The sequence below is a fragment of the Geotrypetes seraphini genome, chromosome 6 (genome assembly GCF_902459505.1).
Source record: "Geotrypetes seraphini chromosome 6, aGeoSer1.1, whole genome shotgun sequence".
NCBI classification, from domain to species: Eukaryota; Metazoa; Chordata; class Amphibia; order Gymnophiona; family Dermophiidae; genus Geotrypetes; species Geotrypetes seraphini.
In genome coordinates, this window is record NC_047089.1 from 206,298,387 (window position 1) to 206,320,040 (window position 21,654).

A 21,654-nucleotide genomic window follows, 5' to 3' on the forward strand; every position below is an offset into this window, starting at 1 on the left:
TCTTATTACATATATTATATAATAATGGAAGATATGGATGGGAGGGATGGGAAAGGGGAAGGGATAAAATTTATATAATGTACCAATGATTGTTTATAAGTGATATATTTATTGTTACTGTGAATGAATATATTTTACACTTAATGTAATTTTGAAAATGAATAAAGAATATTAAAAAAAAAAAGATATAGAGAGGATTTTTTTTTTTTTTTTTGATAGGCCGCATGGCCAAATGATTCATCCCTTTCATGGGCAGCTTGACTTGACCTTTTTTCTCCTCTTAAGAAGTGCTGCTTGGTTGGCATCAATGAGAACCTCTATATTTTATGTGAAACTCTTCCAGGATGTTGGCATCCGGTTCTGCAGCAATAACTCGCAGCTCTCTTTTCTTACAGCGTCATTTCAAGTGGTGGTCAGAGGCAACGGGTTCCGCCATACCCGTAATGTGGACCGAGTCCTCTGCAGCTTCAGAATTAATGAGACCGTCACGCTGAGTAAGTCGTTTTGCTTTCATTTCTGAATAGTAGTTCTTTGCTATCTGATCTCATCCCTTCTTCCTCTTTACGACAGTTGAGATAGCTAAAGTGTTACCTTTTCTATCTCTACTACCATCTAAACCAGTGGTCTCAAACTCGCGGCCTGGGGGCCACATGCGGCCCGCCAGGTACTATTTTGAGGCCCTCGGTATGTTTATCATAATCACAAAAGTAAAATAAAACAGTTTCTTGATCATATCTCTTTAGCTATAAATTACAATATTATTATTAAAACTTAGCCAAAAGGAAGGAATTATAAACTATAAAGAGTTTTACCTCATGCAAAATTGTCATTTCTTTAATAAGACATTAACTATTTTTTTCTGCGGCCCTCCAAGTACCGCCAAATCCAAAATGTGGCCCTGCAAAGGGTTTGAGTTTGAGACCACTGATCTAAACTATTCGAATTATAATCTTGAGCATTTATAACCCGCTTAATTCAAAGCATTACTATGGGTGAGCCTGAGTGGGCAGGAGCTCACTCACTTTGGGCTCAGACCCACCAAGCAGCAGCATACCATGCTGTGGCTGGTGGGAATCCCTAAGCCCTGCCAGCTGAAAAATTCAGCTCTCTCTTTCCCCCTTCTCCTTGACCCAACATCTCAGAATCTCAATGCCCCTCCCCCCATGTACTTTTTAAAACTTCACTTCCAGGGGTCTCTTGCAGTGAGCAATGATGAACTCAAGCTGCTCGTACCAGCCCAAGATTTCCAGTTGACATTGCCCACCTATGTGGAAACAGGAAATTACATTGGTGGAGAAGCTCTGGGGTTGTGAACAGCTTGTGTGAATCGCTGGTCACTGCCAGTGGCCTCTGGAAGTGAAGAGGTTTTAAAAGGTACATGGGGAAGGGAGGTGTTAAGAGATAGATTTGAATGCCAGATTGACAATGAGGGAGGGGAGGGAGAGATGCTGAATAGCCAGTGGGGTGAGTAGTAGAAGAAAGAGAAAGAGATGTTGGACTGCGGGGAGGAAATGAAGGAGTTGAGGTGGAGTGAAAATTTCATACCTACTCACTTTGGGCTCAGGCCCACTCAAAATTGGCTATCTGGCTACCTCACTGGCTTAATCCCATTAAGCCAAAGCAGCTCAATCAATTAAAACGCCAAAGCTGCCAATAAGCTCATCTTAATTTCCATCTTGAATCAAATATTTCTGAAATAAATGCATTTTTAAAAATATGTCCAAAACAAATAAAAGAGTGCTGTTAATGAATAAAGGTAAACTATTCCAGATCTGAATGGCTTCTAAAGATAAAGAGCCCTCCAAAATATTCAATGAAGGCTCGTTCAGTAGAGTCGATCAGAAGTATAAAAAGCTGTGTTGCTAGATGGAATAATTAACAAGTATGTTAAGTGAATTGGAACTAGAGCATGGAGAGTCTTAAAGATAAAACAGGCCAACTTATCATCAAAGCTGGCCTGGAGCAGAAGCACATGAGCTAAGGTAGGGATAGAGATGTTATATTATTTTTGGAGTTGCTGAAATGAGGTTGCATCCAGGAAAAGTTTGAGAAGCACTTCTCAATGGATTCCGTGCATGCTAAAATAATTTATCTTGTGCTAAAACCCTGAAATTAAATAAACAGAAAAAAAAGAAATTGAAACATTTTTCCCATTTAGACTCTTACTAATAACAGATGGTAAAGATTGTGCTTGGCCTACGACAGACCATTCTGCAATGTGGAATGATCTGTTGGTATAGAGAAGGCCACTGTTTAGAAAAAGAGGTGTAAACTTAGTCAGTTATTTGAGCAATTTTTTTTATTGCTAATTATTCCAGCCTGGATGTTTTATACATTCAATTTTCTGACTGTATTTTAAAGGAAGGGCTTAATTGGCCACCAGTGCTTTTCTGGACTGGAAAGGGAATAAGCTGCCCTTTGAAACATGAGCTCATTGATTGAATTCAGCAGTGAATGGCAAGATTTGTTGAATTTAAACTTCAGCAAAACAACATAATGGTTTTAGAGCAGCTTGGTAAAAGGACCACTTATGGGGAAATTCTTTAACCTTTTCCTATCATAATAAATTTTACGTTACGCTGGTTCCAATCGTAATTAGTTTAGCAAAGTTTTGTATTATTCACCATTATCATTTACGGCTATTGTAAACATAATGTAAATTACATTACATTAGGGATTTCTATTCCGCCATTACCTTGCGGTTCAAGGCAGCTTACAAAAGATTTATAAACGGGGGTTACATTCGATTGATTTACTAGAGTGGTAAAGGGTGGATCTTTTGACATTTCTCGGGTTGTTAAGAGTAAGGCAGCTTACAAAAGATTTGAAAGGGGGTAACAATGGAAGCACGTTTGTCAAATTTAGAGTTATTAAGAGAACGTGAAGTTAGGGCTGCTTCAGGAATTTCTTGAAAAATATAGTTTTTATTTCTTTTCTGAATGTCTTGTAGTCAGGGGTGGTCATCAGAAGGTTGGAGATCTGGTTGTCCAGTCTTGCGGCTTGAGTGGCTAAGAAGCCGTCATGTAGTTTTGATCGTTTTACTTCTTTGATTGGAGGAGGTATGAATGGGGGAATACGTTTTTCTGTGTCTGGTTGTGGATGCTTGGATGAGGTGGTTGTTCAGGTAGGATGGGCTGTCTCTGTTTAGGGCTTTAAATAACATGCAGTAGAATTTAAATTGTATTCTTTCTTGGATTGATAGCCAATGTGAGTTGATGTAAGCTTCTGTGATATGGTCATGTTTTCTTAAAGAGTAGATGAGTCTCAAAGCTGTATTTTGGATAGTTTGTAGTTGCCTGGTCATAGTAGCAGGGCATGGAAGGAAGAGGATGTTGCAGTAGTCCAACAGTCCTAGGATTAGGGATTGTACTATAAGCTGGAATTGTGCTTTTTCAAAGAATTTCCGGACTAGTCTCAGATTTCTCATGATTGCGAAGGATTTCTGTATTGTTTTATTTATTTGCGGTTGCATGGTACAGCATCTGTCTATAGTCATTCCAAGTAGTTTTATGGTGGATTGGATGGGATAGTTGATTGAGTTGAGTTCTAAATTGGTTATGGTTTGGACTTTGTCATTTTCGAGGAGGATGAATTTGGTTTTGTCTGGGTTGAGTTTAAGTTTGTGATCTTTCATCCAGGTCGTAACTGTTTCTAGTGTTCGAAGTAGAGTGTTTATCATGGTGGGCTTTGGCTGATCATATGGTAGGAGAATGGTAATGTCATCCACGTAACTATAGGTGGTTATGCCTAGATTGTCCAGATATGTTCCGAGAGAGGCAGTGTATAGGTTAAAGAGGGTAGGGGATAGAGGGGACCCTTGTGGTACACCGCAGGGGTTTGACCATGGTTCTGATTTTTCTTTGTTTGATTTTACCCTGTAGGTTCTGGATTTTAGGAAGTCTTCAAACCAAGAGTATACTTTATCTGAGATACCTATTGCATCCAAGATTTACAGAAGGATATTATGATCAACTAGGTCAAATGCTGCAGACAGTCCAGTTGTATGAGAAGCATTTTTTTCCCTGTGCTAAGGTGTTGTCTGATTGTGTCCATAAGGGAGCCTAGTAGTGTCTCTGTGCTGAAGTTGGTTCTGAAGCCTGATTGCATGGGATGGAGTAGGTTATGGTCATCTAGATAGTTGGTGAGGAGTTTGGCTACTAGGTCTTCTGTAAGTTTGACGTATAGCGGTATTGAGGCAATAGGTCTGAAGTTGGATGGTTGGTCTGGTGGTTCTTTTGGGTCTTTTTGGATTGGGGTGATGATGATTTCGCTGAGGTCAGTAGGGAAAATGTCGTCTGTGAGCGTGGTTTAAATCCATTGTAGAAGTAGAGTACGGAATTTTACACTGGAGGTAGTAAGGATTTATGAAGGGCAGTGGTTGAGGTCACAGGAGGCATGGCTGTATTTTTTGTAGAGTTTATTGAGTTTGGACCATTGTATGTTGGGGAATTGAGACCATGTTCTGTCTGCTGCAGTTGAATCTTTTTCTGTGGGATGAATTGTGATTACGTTTAAGTGGGATGGGGTAAAATTGAGGGTGGCTCTGGCATTGATAATTTTGTTCTTGAAGTGATCTGCTAAGAAGGTAGCTGAGGGGGGGTATTGTTGGTGGTTGTGTAGGGTTTGGTGTCTGTTAGATCTTTTAAGATTTGGAATAGTTTTTTGGAATCTTGGGTTTCTGTGCCTATAAGATTTGTGTAATGAGTTTTCCTCTTGTCCTTTAGTAGATGTTTATATTGTTTGTTGATTTTTTTCCAATCGGTTTTTGTTTGATCTAGGTTGGTTTTTCTCCATTTTCTTTCTAATCTTCTACACTGTCTTTTAAGTTGGAGCAATTCATTGTCAAACCATTGGTCTGATCTCCTGCTGGTTCTGGTTTTGGTTTGTAGTGGGGCCAGTTCATCGAGGATGTTGGTGGTCAGATTCTTCCAGTGAGAGATGAAGTCTTTTGGGTCGCAGTCTTGGATTGTTTCATCTACTTTTGACCAGAAAATGGTTGACTCGATATGTTTGAGTGAGGTGTATGTTATTTTTTTGGATTGAAGTGTGATTTTGGTCTTGGTCCAGTTGATGTTGAAGTTGTATGTGTAGTGGTCTGACCAGAGGGATGGGGACCAGGTTCCGTTGGGAGTTTGAATTGCTGGGGTGGATAGTTGGTGGGTCATGAATGCTGCAATGTCCAGTTGATGACCTTTTCATGAGTGGTTTGTGGGTTTAGGACTTGGAAGTATAAGGCATTGAGAAAGGATAGACAGTTTTTTGCTGGTGTGGATGTTGTGTCTTCTAGGTGAAGGTTTAGGTCTCCTAGGATAAGGTTATATTCTGCTGTTAAAGAATTTTGGTAAATGAAGTTTTCAAATTCCGGTCTCACTGTGGTCCAGTTACCTGGTGTTATATAACAAAGCATGCAGTTTAGTGAATTTTTTAGTGTAGTGCTTGTGAGATGACAGGCGAGGAAGTCCATTTGCGGGGTGGATGTTTTTTCTAGTATGTCTAGGGTTAGGGAGTCCTTAATTATGATTGCTAGTCCTCCTCCTCTTTTTTTTCTCTCTGCAGGTCACTGTTATTTTGTACCCCTGACGGCATACTTCTGTTATTCTAGGGTCTGTGTCTGAGGTTAACCAGGTTTCAGTGAGGAAGAGGCAGTCTAGGTTTTCGGTTTTTATCCAATTTTTATTATGTTCTGTTTTGGGTCCTAAGGCTCTGATGTTTACGTAGGCACAGGTAAGGGAAGCGATGTCTGTTAGATGAATGTGAGCCGTTTCAGGGTAGATGAGTGTTTTGGGAAGAGGTTGAGGTTTGGTTTTGGGAAGTGTTGGTCTTCTTCTCCAGGTTAGGGTGATGGGGTGTTGGGTGCTGGTGTGATGGTTCGAGTTTCTTGTCGTGAGGGTTCTCCTTTTGAGATGTTGGATATTGGTTGTAATGGAGCTTGTGGGTGTGGTGGGTAAGTTGTTTGCTACTACTTTCCAACTGGAAATGAGGAGGATTATCAGTAGGGTGGCTTGAGTGTGTGTTTGCGGGGATAGCTTCATTTTTGGTGCCTGGGGTTGGGGGACTGGACTGGTTCAGAGTGCCGGCGTGGGGAATGGCTCTCCCTGTTGAGTGGGAGGTCGGTCCTGCTGTTGGCCTTTATTGACTTCGGGAGGTGGAGCTGGTCTTCCATAAGTCATGTTTATTGTTAATTTGTTTGGATATATTTGTCACACTTATTGTAAGTTTGAAAATGAATAGAGAATTAAAAAAAAATAATAATAATAAGTCATAAGTCTGTAAATTCAAATATTTTGTGTTCCTGGCTCTTTATTAGTCCATACAGACTGTTTATCCACTGTCTATGTCATTTTTGGAATGTCCTGTCATCCGGGACACACGATAGGAAAAGGTTAAATGGTGCTCAAAACTTAGTGGGGAATCAGCGCCTGCTGATGCCTAAGTAATTGAAAAATGTAGTCAGAAACAGCAGGGTTGAAACGCCCACCGACGCATAAATAAAAGGTGGCTGAAATAGCCACTGGAATCGTGGCTAGGTAGCCGCTTTAGGTCATGAAATGCCAAAGTAGGCATGGCCAATGCCAGAAGTGGCATTAGGTGGGCTAAAGCGGCTACCCAGCCTTGAATCACGCCAAGATAGGCAGCTGAAATGTAGGCCTGGAAAACCCTGGCCTACATTTCAGCCACTTATCCTTGCCGCTAGACCACAGCAGCCAATCGTGACAGGAGAATCCCTCCCCCCCCCCAATAAGCTGAGTGGCAGGGACTCCCCAAAGTCGCGATTCTGTAACCGGTGCCCAAGTCAGATTGCCTTTCAATCATTCTAGGGTTCTGGTTACAGAATTGCGGATTTGGGGAGTCCCTACCGCTCAGCTGATGGGGCAGGGAGGCAATTCCCCTGCTGCAATCGGCTCAGCGGCCATGGCAGGGAACCCCCCAACCCCCCCCCCCCCCCACACACACACACACTGTCCACAGCAGAAGGGATGCCCACTCCCTCCTGCCTGCACCCCTCCAAACACCTTTCCTCCCCCGAAACCCACCCCATACCTTTTCCTTGAAGGCCGGCCAGAGGAATGTCCTTAGGAGGAGCTTTAGGTACCAGGGCCAACTGGAGTCTTAGGCCTCCTTCCAAGTGCAATCTGGGATGCACTAGGAGTAGCCTAAGACTTCGATTGGCCAGATCCCTAAGGCAAGTAAGTATATTTTTGCACGGATCTGCCTTTGCTGCATTCATTAGAATGCTTTTTCATGCTGAATATTATATGTCGAGTTAAGATAAAAGCTTGTACTGTAACTATGTCACGTTATAATCTGTTAACTGTGTATTATGTATGTTAGCCTTTAACCTGTTCTGAGCTCTTTTGGGAGGACGGGATAGAAAATGAAATTAATTAATTAATAAAATTTATTTCGGAAGTAGCACCTAACGATCAGTGCCATATATAGAATTTCCCCCTTAAAGTAGAAATGTTCCCTGAAAATGAAATGGTCAGTAGCCCAAGCTAATTCTAAATGCTCTGTTTTGATATTTGTCAATGGAGTTCAATGAAGGAAAGAAAGACATTATGGGGGCGGGGGCAGGGGGGGTAGTTCTTTAAAGAAGCCATTAACATTTACCTGCTGATTATATGCGTACATGACTAGAATACAGGAAATGTGCTTGAGTGGAAATGCCCAAAAACTACCCAAGTGCCATATTATAAAATGGCTGTTATGTACGATGGTGCATAATTTGCAGATGGGTGTAAAATTGGGTGAAGCACACAGTTTATGCATGTAATCTGTAAAATAATATCATTTACATATGTATTTTAGCGCTGACCCAGAAGTGAGGGAAGGCTTCTGGGTCAGCCGCAAGCCACGTGCAGGAAACAGTGGCTGTGGCTTTCTGAAGTGTGACTGGGAGGAGAGAGCTGGCCAGAGAAGTTAAACACCCACGAAAAGCACAAATTTGGTACGCTGAACGGAGGGAAAGACGTCGAGGGGCATGGTGAGACACCGAAGGGAGGAGGAGGGTCGCATTTTGACAGGAAAGGAGGAATAAGGGGCACAATGGCACAGGAATGGAGAGGCAGGACCCCAGTTTGTAAGTACGAGTTTGATGTAACTCGGGTGTACTTAAACCGGGGACTGCCTGTATATGAATAAGAAATTAGAGGAAGTTGGAAATCAAGATTGTTTAACTTAGCTAATACTTCCAGGAACAAATTGATTCATTTGGTAAGTACTCTGACAGCCTCTGGCTTCTTAAATTACTTTGGAAATAAGGTTACTTCCCTCCTCAGTGTGTTACCTAAAACATCAGTGAACGTTTGTCCTACAGAAATGGAAATAAAGGTTAGTTTCCAAAAATATGGGGCAGTTTTAAACCAGTGTCTGTTCAGGAAATGGGACAAATATTGGATCGATTAATTCTTTCACTATACAGTTTTTTTGTATTTTTTCATCTATTAGGAAAGTAATGGCTCCTTTTATAAGCCATTTAGTCAATTTATCACTGAGCACAGGAATAGTTCCAGATAGTCTGAAAAAAATCAGTTATTATTCCTATCAGTAAAAAGAATAAATCGGAAAGTGACGATTATGCAAATTTTAGGCCAATTTCAAGTTTATCTTTTTGCTCAAGACGTTAGAAAAAATTGCTTTGAGACAACTTAGTGATTTTTTGGAAGAGAATAAAATATTTCATCCTTAACAATTAGGTTATAGGAGCCATCACAATAGGGAGTCACTGTTAGACTTAATAGATGAAATTTTGTGTAAAGCAGAGTCTGGTTTATACACGTTAGATTCAATTAGGCTTAACAGCAGCCTTTGATACAGTTTCTCATCAAAATTATTACTTAGACTCAATGAAATGGGTTTGAAATCTACAGTGTAAAAATAGTAGTAAAAATCTTTTCAAATCGTGCATGTTCAATATGTTGAAAGAATGAGCTGTCAAAAGGATGTGCTACATCTGGAGTACCTCAGGGGTCATTATCACCAATTCTTTTTAATCTATACTTGGTTCCTTTAGCAAAGAAGTTGGAATCTTGGGATTTAAAATTCCACATCTTAAACGTTTCCTCCAAATCTGGGATCCTTACATTCAGTCCCTGTCCTCTAGGGCAGTGTTCTTCAACCTTTTGACACCTATGGACTGTCGGAAATAAAATAATTATTTTGTGGACTGGCAGTTGAAGAACACTGGGCTAGGTCGTGGGCCAGACCCCGCCCATCTCCACCCCAGACCCCGCCCCATAATAATACTAATTGTAACATCATTTTTCATATATACACACACACACACACACAATATAACCATATTAACAACACATAATGGTTAACCACAAAATCAAACTACACAAAGCATACTGTATGCTTCTCAATATTCATTCCTACCAGAACACAGATAACCCCTTTGCAAATACGGGACCAAAAATCAAAAGTACTAAGACATACAAGCAAGCCCTTCAGTGGCTGGGAGGGTATAGATGGGCTGGAGTAGGTTTTAACAGAGATTTCGGCAGTTGGAACCCAAGCACAGTACCAGGCAGAGCTTTGGATTCTTGCCCAGCTAAGAAAAAAAATTAAAAAATTTAAATTGAATCAGGTTGGGCAGACTGGATGGACCATTCGGGTCTTTATCTGCTGTCATCTACTATGTTACTATGTTACTAAGATGCAAGACTCTGCATGCAGTACAACCCCAGAGGAAAATAAACAAATGCATTTCTTCCTGAACAGTACAAAATACAGACAGCAGATGTAAATTCTCAAAACTGACACAATTCAATCACTAAATTAAAAAACAAAATCATTCCCCCTACCGTTGTTGTCTCCCTCCCTCCATGCTGTGCCTTGCCTTCTAGCTTGTTCCCGCCTGGCCATTTTATGCTGCCCCCCGGTGTTATCTTCGGGCCGGCTCCCTCTTCCTCTGTGCTGCAGTGCACAAAGCCGTGGGCAGCAGCTCCTTGCACATCCCGCACCTCATCTGGAAGCCTTCCCTCTGATGTTGCGACGTCAGAGAGAAAGCTTCCAGTTCAGGCGCTGGACGCACGTAGGAGCCTCTGCCACAAAGACAACGCCACATCGATCGCACTGTGGACCAGAGGCTGAAGAGCACTGTCTGGGGTCCAATGCATGTGCTGGCCCTGTGGAACGGCACCGGTCCACGAACCGATGGTTGAAGAACATTGTTCTAGGGTGCAGAGTGGCATTCTTAATTCTTTGTAAGGCTGCGCATGTGATTGGTGTTTTGTTGCTTGAGTTGTTAGCTATGAGATGGGTTTTTTGGGGGGAGGGGGGATTTTAGACGGGGGTTGTGTTTGTTTCCGGGAGGATACAAGTTGTGGAGACTATAGGATTTAATTGGAGAAGGCTTGTGTATCACCTGTTGTCTTGTTTTCTTTTCTCACATTGAGGTTCTCACTATGAAGGTTCCGTGTTCCACGTTTCATATCTTTAACTTGATATTGACTTGGTTCTGCTCTATTGGAACTGTCTTTGTTTTGTTTTTAAATCTGGTTTCTTGCTGTATTATGTCACTGATATTTACTTCAAGGCCTGACCATTTTCTGCTTAGTTTCCTTATGGACGGTGGGTTTTGTTTTCGGGGGTAGGGGGGGTGGGGGAGGGTGGATTTGTGTAGTTGATTATGGGGGAAAAGGGGTCTAATTTTGTCTTTAGATACTAAAATATGTTTTCAATTCAGTTATGGTGCAGATTCCTTGTTGTGTTTATTTATTTAATTAAGGCATTCATAATTTGCTTTAAACAATTTACATACACAGCTTTAAGCGTATAGTTATAACAAGCCAAATAGAAAGCCGTGGTTTTGGGGAGGCCTGTCAGCTCCACTGATCGGGGATTCCCTTGCCGTGATCAACTGATGGCAAGGGATCCCTGATCAGGCAGGCGCGATTCTGTAACTGGTACCTGTGACATGGTCGCCGGTTAGAGAATCGGCAGGGTTAGGCATCTGACCATTAGGGCAGATACAATTCTGTATAGGACGCTGGTATGCAATTCTCAGCCGCTTCTTAGGCGGCTGCTGAGAACGGCGTCCTATACAGAATCAGCCCCTAACTGCTTAACACACTTTCATATAGGGACCTCTACGTGTTCCTTCCAGATTTTTCCCCAGATGCTTTAAAAGCAGCACTAAAGATTCTCCACCTGATTTTTAACTGTGACAGTCAATGTTTAGGAAAAATGGCAACCTCTGTAATGGATATTCAGCACTGACCTGGAAGTGCAATCCGGTTCACAACCATTTTCAGATCACTTTTGTGCTGTCTTTACTTTACCTGGTTAGCAGTCTGAACGTAGCCTCTATCCAGATAACTTCTAGCTTTGCCCGAGCTCCATCCACTCATAGTGCTGAGGTGATCAGAGAAAATATTCAGTGGCACTATTATTGCTTATTAAAACATTTGCTATGCCACCTTTCGAAAGAACATGAAAGGGGTTTGCAAACTAATGTTACATAGCCAAACATTGTGTCTTCAATGACCTGATTCCAGGCTACATGACAACCAAGCTTCCTTCGTACGTGCCAAACAGGATGAAATATGCCTTAAAATGCCCCCAATCATGCCCTTCAACTGCAGACCGCCAAATGACGTTCCTACTCCCACTTCACACCAAACCACTGGAATCGACTGCGCCCACAGATTAGATCCCTTGAAGGAAACTTTACGAAAGCAAGAAAAACATACAGTACCTCTTCACCTAACCCCTACCCACAACTGATGGATTACAAAGAAATGTATATTGATACAAGATCCTTGGTATGTGTCGCATTAGGATAAAAACTTGTATTGAAAAATCTTGCACTGTAACTATGGCAAATTATAACCTGTTAACTGTACATTATGTATGCTAACCTGTAACCCATTCTGAGCTCTTTAGGGAGAATGGGATAGAAAAATGGGATGGAAAAATGGGATGGAAAAAAAAATGGGATAGAAAAAAAAAATATTACAATCAATTAATAACAAGCATATTATTCTACCTATTAGCCTGTCAATTGTAAACCTCCTTTGAAAATAGGGTAGGATACACAGTATTTATGAATATTTGGGATGTTGGATGATTTTGTTTACTTTCCGAACAGCTTTAGTCTTCTAGCTGCGCAAAAGTGGGAAATTAGATGGTTTTAATTATAAGATTAACAAAACATTCCTTCCTTATTTACTTGGTCTTTGAGACAATTTTATGAATTCCCCCCCAAAATGGCACTCTTGTCTCCTTTCTGCATTCCTCCCTCGCCTCAAATGGGTTTCAGTTTGAAAACAGGTCCCTGTCCTGGAGAAAACTTATTGAGTGCCCTCAAGAGAATGTTGCTCAGTATAAACAAAGAATGCTCTCTGGCAGATTTAATAAGATTCCATGGGCACGCAAAGCTGTGTAAGGAAACAACTGGTAACCACTATCAAGTTAATTAACTTTCAAAAATATATTCAGTATAATGCTTACTGTGTAGGGCAGGGGTGTCAAAGTCCCCCCGTCAAGGGCCGCAATCCAGTCGGGTTTTCAGGATTTCCTCAATGAATATGCATGAGATCTATTTGCATGCACTGCTTTCATTGTATGCTAATAGATCTTGTGCATATTCATTGAGGAAATCCTGAAAACCTGACTGGATTGCGGCCCTTGACGAGTGACTTTGACACCCCTGGTGTAGGGTATTAGGCACTCTTGGCAAATCTTCAGCCTTGTGTCCTCAGTGCTCTCATCTGACTGCTTGACAGCAACTCCAGATCAGTAACCCCTTCTGCCACTGGCTGCTCTAGCACAATGCTCACTTCTTTGGTAGCAGCGCTATTTGCTCTCTTCCCTCATTTTCTGCCTCCTGTCTGTAGTGTTCAGCATCCCCTCTCTCCTCTTCCCGCCCAGCATCCCTATCCCCTTTCTCTTTCCCCTTCCAAAATCCTCCACTAAACCTCCACCATGTGTTGCCCAACCTATCAGCACCCCTCCAGTCTTTTTGCCTGCTTTCCTTTCTCTCTACCCCACTGTAGCTCACCCAGAACTTCTCTCTCTCCATCCTGGCACCCCTCAAGTATTCTCTTTCCATCCTACAGCACTTGCCTTAGCGCCTTCTTTTTGTCAACCCTACCATACCCTCAGTACTCTCTTTTTCATCATCCGTCATCTGCCCAGTCCCATCTCTCCAACCTCCCAAACTGCAGAAGTCTCTCCACTCTTTGGCTGCTGATTGGATGGGGGTCTGCCATTGGCTCACTGTGAACAAGGCAAATATTTTAAAGTCGGGAGTCGGCACATCTGACATCTTGACTGCTAATCTTTCAATGCATAAGATCAGCAATCACTACAGGCCCCTTGGTTAGTGTGAGCCAGCGCAGCAAATGCTTCGATGCTCATAGAATTCTTATGAGCGTTGGAGCACTTACCTTGCTGGCTCGCGCTAAAAGCTTCTAGCACAGCTTAATAAAAAAAGGGGGCATATGCAGGCCACAAGTTTAGGGTTTTTTTTAATTGTTTTGCAGGATTTTCCCTGTCTTCTTTTAAAAGTGGGCATTGGCATCCAGAGATTTTTGAGATTTTGCTGTCCCCCAAATTTTGGCACTATAGGCAATTGCATAGTTTCCCTATTGAAAAGTTGGTTCAGTCACTAGCTCAGTTTAGAGAGTTGCTCATTTTAATTGGTGGAATTTTTTGGGTGGTAACAAGTTTGAAGTATTAAAAGCTTTCTGAAAATCTAGATACACTATATCAACTGGCTCACTTTTATCCATATGTTTATTCACACCTTCAATGAAGTCCAGCAAATTGATGAGGCAAGATCTCCCTCTGCTGAACCCATTCTGACTGTTCCATTAAATCATGTTTATTTTTTATAATTGTTTTCACTATTTTGCCCGACATTGAAGTCAAGCTGTAATTTCCCAGAACTCTCCTGGAACCATTTATAAAAATCGGCGTAACATTGGCCACCCTCCAATCTTCAGGTACTACAGATGATTTTAGCTACAGGTTATAGATCACTAAAAGCAGGTCAGCAATTTCATGTTTGAGTTCTTTTAATACTCTGGGATATATATCATCCGGTCCAAGTAATTTATCACTTTTTAACTTGTCAATTTGACTTAGTACATCTTCCAGATTCACAGAGATTTCTTTCAGTTCCTCTGCATCATCACCCTTGAAAACCATTTCCAGTTCAGGTAGATCTCTTACATCTTTTTCTGTAAAGACCGAAGCAAAGAATTCATTCAGTCTTTCCACTATGGCCTTATCCTCCCTGAGCACCCCTTTTGCTCCTTGATCAACCAATGGTCCCACGGATTCCTTCACAGGTTTTCTGCTTCTGATGTACCTAAATAAACTGTTACTATGAGTTCTTGCTTCTATGGCAAGTTTCTCTTCATATTCTTTCATAGCTTTCTTTATCAATGTTTTGCATCTAACTAATGACTGTTCTTATTGTCTTTATTTGGATCCTTTTTCCATTCTTACGGGATGTTTTTTTTTTTACTCTAATAGCCTCTTTCACTTCACCTTTTAACCATGCCGGCTCTCTCTTTTTTCCACCTTTGTTAATACATGGAATACTAATGGTATGGGCTTCCACAATGGTATTTTTAAATAACATCCATGCCTGGTTTACAGTCCTAACCTTTTATCTTCTTTTTAACCATTTTCCTCATTTTATCATTTCAAAAATTAAATGCCACTACAGTAATTTCTTTTGTGACATCACTCCAGATATTAGATCAAATTTGATCATATTATGATCACTGTTTCCCAGCAGACCCAACACAGTTACCTCCTGTACTATGCCTTGCATTCCACTAAGGACCATATCTAAAATAGCTCCTCTTCTTGTTGGTTTCTGGACAAGTTGCTCCAAGAAGCAGTCATTTATGTCATTATTGTTTATTGTTTATTTTAATTATTTGATTAAACGCCTTATCGATTCTACAAAGCGTTGTACAGAGTAAAAAAAATTTTTTCCTTTAGACAAACAATATTACAATTAATACATGCTTTTTTTTTTTAAAAAAAAAAAAGAAAACTACAGACGAACTATAATACATACAAAGTTGTTGTGGACGAACGAACAAGACACACAAGGTAAAGAGGGGAGAAATACAATAGTTATAGTAAATGGAAGAGACATTAATGGAAAAAACAAAAGGGCAGGGAGATTAATTAAAAAAAGTAAAAAAGAGATTAAAATTAAGACGTCAGTTAAAATTAAATTTAAGATAAAGTAAAACTTCAGTTAAAAGCATCTTTAAATAGGAAGCATTTTAATTTGCTTTTGAATGATGTTAGATTATTTTCCATTTTTAAATACAACGGAAGAGAATTCCAAATCGTTGGGGCTGTTACCGAAAAAATGGTAGTACGACGTGTGCCAATCATCTTCAATGAAGGGATATTAAGGTTAGATTGGGTTATGGATCTCAAAGATCTTGGTGGGTCATAAGGGATCAATAATCTATCAATGAAAGCTGGAGAATTAGTTTGCATGGTTTTAAATGTTAAAAGAGCTATTTTATAAGTTATCCGATGTGAAATTGGCAACCAGTGGGCGTCTTTTAGCAGAGGGGTAACATGATCGTACTTTGATGCTTTTGAAATTAACTTAATGGCCGTATTTTGAATTAACTGTAAACGTTTCAAATCCTTATGATATATTCCTTTTAAAAGTGAATTGCAATAGTCTATTTTTGAGATTACAAGTGAATGAATCAGTACGTTAAGGGAACTGGTGTCGAGAAGAGGAGCCAGTGTTCGAATCATTCTTAGTTTGTAAAAGCAGTTTTTGACTAAGGCGCTTATTTGCGGACGGAAAGTAAGCCTGCTGTCTATGAGGACCCCTAAAATTTTTATAGTTGTAGTCGGTGCAAGTGGGGTGTTATCGATAGTAACTGGGGAGATTAGTTGCGCCCCCTCTTTTTCAGGGAATAAAAGAGTATTAGATTTTGAAATGCTTAAAGAGAGCTTATTAGAATTTAACCAGTCATAAACTATACTGAGTTTATGGTTAATTGACTGAATCTCAGATTGGTCAGTTGATTCTATGGGGTGCAATAGTTGGAAATCGTCCGCGTAAGCATATACTGTGAACCCTATTGATTGGCAGAGAGTCAGGAGAGGGGACAGGTAGATATTAAACAATAGAGGCGATAAAATGGAGCCTTGAGGAATACCAAAGTTTGAATGAATAGATTTTGATTTTGAATTATTAAATTGAACTGTCGCGGCTCGCTCAGAAAAGTATGATTGGAACCATTCAAGGACGTGATCATCCACACCTATAGAAAAAAGACGATTCAATAAAAGGTGATGGTCGATAGTGGCAAATGCTGCAGCGAGATCTAATGAAATTAGAAGAACAGATTTATGATGGTCAAGATAATAATTTATGGATGTAATGAGGCCGAGTAATGAGTACTCTGTGGAATGGTTTATGCGAAAACCGGTTTGATTTGGGTGAAGAACACGTGTTTTATCCACGTAATCTGATAGTTGTTGAAATACAATTTTTTCCGTTAATTTGCATAAAAAAGGGAGGTTTGCTATTGGTCTGTAATTAGAACAGTTGTCCAGATTATTCTTTGGATCTTTGATAATTGGAAATATAGTAGAATGTTTCCAATCGGGAGGGATTTTAGCTGTGGACAGACTAGTGTGAATAATTTGAAGTAAATATGGTCCAAAAACATTGAAATGACGTTTAAGGAAAAATGGAGGGATAGGTTCGAATTTGGAGCCTTTAATGTTAATGCTGTGTAGTAAGTTTTCCAAAGCTTTCAGAGTTGGAAGGCGAAAATTAGATAGAGTAGTATGAAATGATTGTGTATTAGTTAAAATGTTATCATTATTGGTCAGGCTTGGTAAATTAGTGACAGTAGATTTATTATTGGAAATTTTTGTTCTGATTAAGTTAATTTTTTCTTGGAAATAGTCATCTAGGAATTGTACCTCTCAGATGTAACATTTAACCAGTCAATGTTGGGTTAATTGAAATCATCTTCTCTGAGTCTGAAAGAAGCTGCAATGTTAGCATTAGCATTCCTGTTTTACCGCTGGCTTTGTCTGAATCAGAAACAGGAAGTTACATCAGCAATTGATATAACTTCCTGTTCCTGGGTCAAGTAGAGCCAGCAGCAGTGTACAAGCTGATGCTGACACCTTAGCCTCTTTCGAGAGTCAAAGAAGCAGCATGTCTGGCACAGGAGCAGTAGATTAGGTAATCACATTAATTGTGATTAATTTTTTAAATTAGTATTAAAGATTTAGCATGTTAATCATATTATTAATGTGCTAAATCTGCAGCTCTACTAGGAAGTACTACCCATTGAACAATGGTAGTTGAATCTCCTGGTGTCAAACCTGGTTGATTTCCATATCAGGATTACTTATCAGAGCATTGTCTTTTGGGGAAACAATAGATGAGCAGCAATTGTACTGGGTATCTTTTTGGTCTCCAATTTGGTATAGAATCTAGTGGCAGTATCAAGAGGATGCTGGTCAAACTTACAGTCTACGCTCTTGGTGCCATTCTAAGAATTCCATGTGGCAATGCTGTTCTTCAGCTCTACAACAATTGAGTTGAGGTACCAGGATGAGATTGTTCCGTTCTATAGCTTGTTCTTACCTCATTTGTGCTAACATCACTCTCCAAAAGGTATAATCCCATTTTCATAATCTCTTGTGTTGACCTTTTCTTAGAAGAGTGCACTGTTAGGTATAGCTGCCATTTTGAAATAATTAAAAATGCAGCAGAAACCATGAAACAATTCTGATTAAATAACAACAGTGCAATTTCACCCACATATCATTCAAAACAGCTCAGTTCAGTTCTGTTTTGATTCACCACAGAATATTCTTGGGATGCAATCACCCCTTGTAAAGTTCTTCACCGCACTATTGATAAGGATGTCCAGCAAAGTCCAAAATACTCCCCAAAAATACAAAACTCTGAGTATGAAGACAGAAATCCCCACATATTAAATATAGCTCAATCTTAGAATAAAAGGACAACAACCTTGCTTAAGAAACAGCCTCATTCCTGTGCTTTTGTGATGAAATCTAGGGGGGAAAAACTATGGCTTTCATCTCTATTTAAATAATGGTACCACCCAAGCTTTAGGCAGTGAAATTAACCTTCTGTCCCCTCATGTATACTGAGTCCTCCACTCCTGAGGAAATATCCTACCCTGCATCTGTCATAGTTTAATCATAAAAACATAAAAAATGATAGCAGATACCAACCATATGGCCTATCCAGTCTGCCCATTTTGTATATCAACTACTACTTTGTCCTCTTCTTTGGAGATCTTTTGTGCTTATTCCATGCTTTCTTGAATTCAAATACTGTACAGTTCTGTTTTCCACCAGCTCCACTAGGAGGCTATTCCATACATGTATCACCCTTCCCATAAAGAAGAATTTCTGTAGATTATTCCTGATTCTGTCATCCTATGCCTCGTCGTTCCTGGACTTCCTTTCAGTTGAAAGAAGTCCAATCTCCTGAGCGAGTATACCATGAAGGTTTTTAAATGTCACTATCATATTTCCCTGCTCCTGCCTTTCTTCCAAATGATACATCTCGTGATCTTTAAGTCTGTCCCCATATGGTTTATGTCACTGGCCATTTTAGTAGATGCCATCACAGAAGTGAGAAAAGATGATACCATTTTTCTCCAGCCAGATGCAAACGAAATAGCCTCTAAAACTCTTTTATTTCCATGGTCTGGCTCCAAGGAGGAATCACATGGTCCCAGTTATGCAAACCAAATGGATTTTCTTTTGTTTGGAGGTGGAGGGTGGAGTGGAAACAAGCCAGTCATTTTTGCGGTGAAATGAAAGCATGCTTTCAACAAAACATCCCCTTGCCCACTGAAGCTCCAAATTGACCCCCCAGGGTTCCACAGATGAACTTTCTAGATGCCAAGGGACTTTTCATTCTAAGAATCATTCTAGGATGACCTTAATTTATTGGTGAGGGAGTTTATTTTTAATTTCTAAATATGTCCAAAGCAAGTGGCTGAGTGAAACCAGTATTGCAGAAAAGTTGTGACATGTGGAATCATATTTTATTGCTTAGTCACATACGTTTTACATTTGTTCTTTATCTTGCAAATTTTGCTGCTTCCCTGCAACCTGCAAAATAGCAAATCACACCTTGATTTGGGTGAAAATACTACAGAACAACATTACCAGATTTCCCAGCGGTCTCAAAACACTGCACCATTTCAAAGAATGGGTTCAATATTCAGTGTTATTTAATAGGGCAGGAGAGGTTTCTGCCCAGTTAAATAGCACAGTGTGGGTCAGGGGAAGACATTTCTCAGGGCTTAACCAGTAGGTGCCACAGAATATCTGCTCTCACCATCATGGCAATCTCCAACTAGTAACGGGCTAGTCCAGGGGTGGAGTTTAGGTGGACCTGGAAGCTATCCAGGCATCGCCAATATTGAGAGCTGGTACCCAAATAACAATCTGGGCAAGTAGGACCATACCGGCACTGAATATCAGCCAGACCTGGATAACTTCTGATGGCCATAAAAGTTCCACATATTCAATGCAGGTACCCGGATTAGGCTCAGCACTGAATATTGGTGATCGAAAACACTGACTGCTAGTGGCTGAATAATTTACCAGAATATTTTTTCTACTATTTAAAAATGGGTGGGTTGTTTATACCTATCTACATACACATAAGCACACACAAACGCACACCCATACACAAGGACTAACACATATTGTATAGCAGGTTCAGCGAATGGCCACCAGGATGGTCTCAGGACTCAAGGATCTCCCGTATGAGGAACGACTGGGTAAGTTGCAGCTGTACTCACTTGAGGAACGCAGAGAGAGGGGAGACATGATCGAGACGTTCAAATATGTCATGGGCCGTATCGAGGTGGAAGAGGATCTCTTTTTCCTTAAAGGACCCACGGCAACAAGAGGGCATCCGTTGAAAATCAGGGGTGGGAAATTTCATGGCGACACCAGAAAATATTTCTTCACCGAAAGGGTGGTTGATCGCTGGAATAATCTTCCACTACAGGTAATTGAGGCCAGCAGCGTGCCAGATTTTAAGAAAAGATGGGATTGGCATGTGGGATCTCTTCATGGAGGTAGTTAGGGGGTGGGCCAATAGTGTGGGCAGACTAGATGGGCCGAGGCCCTTTTCTGCCGTCATTTTCTATGTTTCTATGAATTGCTTATCCAATCCTACCCTAGTTGTTGTCCTATTCGTTCACCTTAATGACTTAACGTGCAGCTTTCTTTAAATTAAATTATTTCTATCTAACTCATTTTACTCTCTCTTGGTATATCTGTCTATTTGTGCCACCTCTGCTTATACCCTATACAAGGGGCTGCTGAAAATTTCGCATCCCAACCAACAAAGCTGGGGCAGTCTCCATCGAGGGCCATGCACTTGCCCTCCCCTTTTACAAAAGCACAGATGAGGTTTTTAGCGACGGCCGGTACGCTGAATGCTCGGTGCTGTTCTGAAGCTCACAGGAACTCTATGACCGTTGCAGCAGTGCTGCGCATTTAGCGCACCAGCCGATGCTATAATCTTCTTCCGCGCTTTGTAAAAAGGGGGATTAGTCAAGCATTTTTCCACTTTTTTTCATTCTGGATTTTTCCGATGGAATGAAAAAAAAGTAGAAAATCACTGGACTCAAGTGTATAGCCCTCAATGGAAAATGTCCCAGCTTTGTTGGTTGGGCTGAGAACTTTTCAGCGACCCCCTCATACTGTCTGATAAGGTGTTTTATTGTTTATTGAGTTGACACTGTAAGTAGCATACTATGTACTGTTATTTGAATATTCTACTGGGATTGTCCATTGCTTATGTCTAGATTGATTTTGCTGCATTGGGTGAAATTTTTCAAAAAGGTGGTAAATAAATCTGAATAAATAAAAAAAATAAAATAATCCCTGCTTACCCATATCCATGAGGGAACATGATTGACACCTTCTGCCTAGGCTTCCCAAACCTGTCCTGTGAGCCATCAGGTTTTCAGGATATCCTCTTTGAGTATGTGTGAGATAACTGCAGCAGATTTTCATTTTTCTTGTAGATAGTGATAGTAGTTTTCCTAACAACCTGGCCATCTGTGGGGTTCCTAGGACAGCTTTGCAAAGCCTGTATTATTTATTTAATCAGTTTTCTATACCATTCTCCCAGGGGAGCTCAGACTGGTTTACATGAATTTATTCAGGTACTCAAGCATTTTTCCCTGTCTGTCCTGGCAGGCTCACAATCTATCTAATGTACCTGGGGCAATGGGGGGATTGAGTGACTTGCTCAGGGTCACAGGAAGCAGTGCGGGTTTGAGCCCGCAACCTCAGGGTGCTGAGGCTGTAGTTTTGACAACTGTGCCACACTCTCCTCCTGCATAGGGTTGCCAAATTTTATGATTGTAAAATCCGGACACCCTAGACCAGTGATGGCTAACCTTTTTGAGCCCGAGTGCCCAAACTGCCGCACAAAACCAAAGAATTTCCTCAAAGTGCCTTAATAACAAGATTTTAATATCTAAAACAAGATCTAAACCTTAATAACAAGATTTTAGTATCTAAAAACTCTTTATAAAGTTGCCTGAACTATGTAACATCATTTTTAAAGGTTGGAATCTTTGTATTGTCAGAGAATCAATTTGATTCACAATCCTT

General features: G+C 40.5%; 1 protein-coding gene across 1 annotated transcript in view; it reads left to right on the plus strand.

Annotated features, from left to right (window-relative positions):
* The window catches only part of ANTXR1 (ANTXR cell adhesion molecule 1), a 278,540-nt gene that overhangs the window by 108,300 nt on the left and 148,586 nt on the right, over positions 1 to 21,654 (plus strand). The window contains exon 10 of the mRNA XM_033949187.1: positions 396 to 494. Within this exon, the coding sequence (XP_033805078.1) occupies positions 396 to 494 (99 nt within the window). The remainder of the gene's footprint in view (positions 1 to 395; positions 495 to 21,654) is intronic.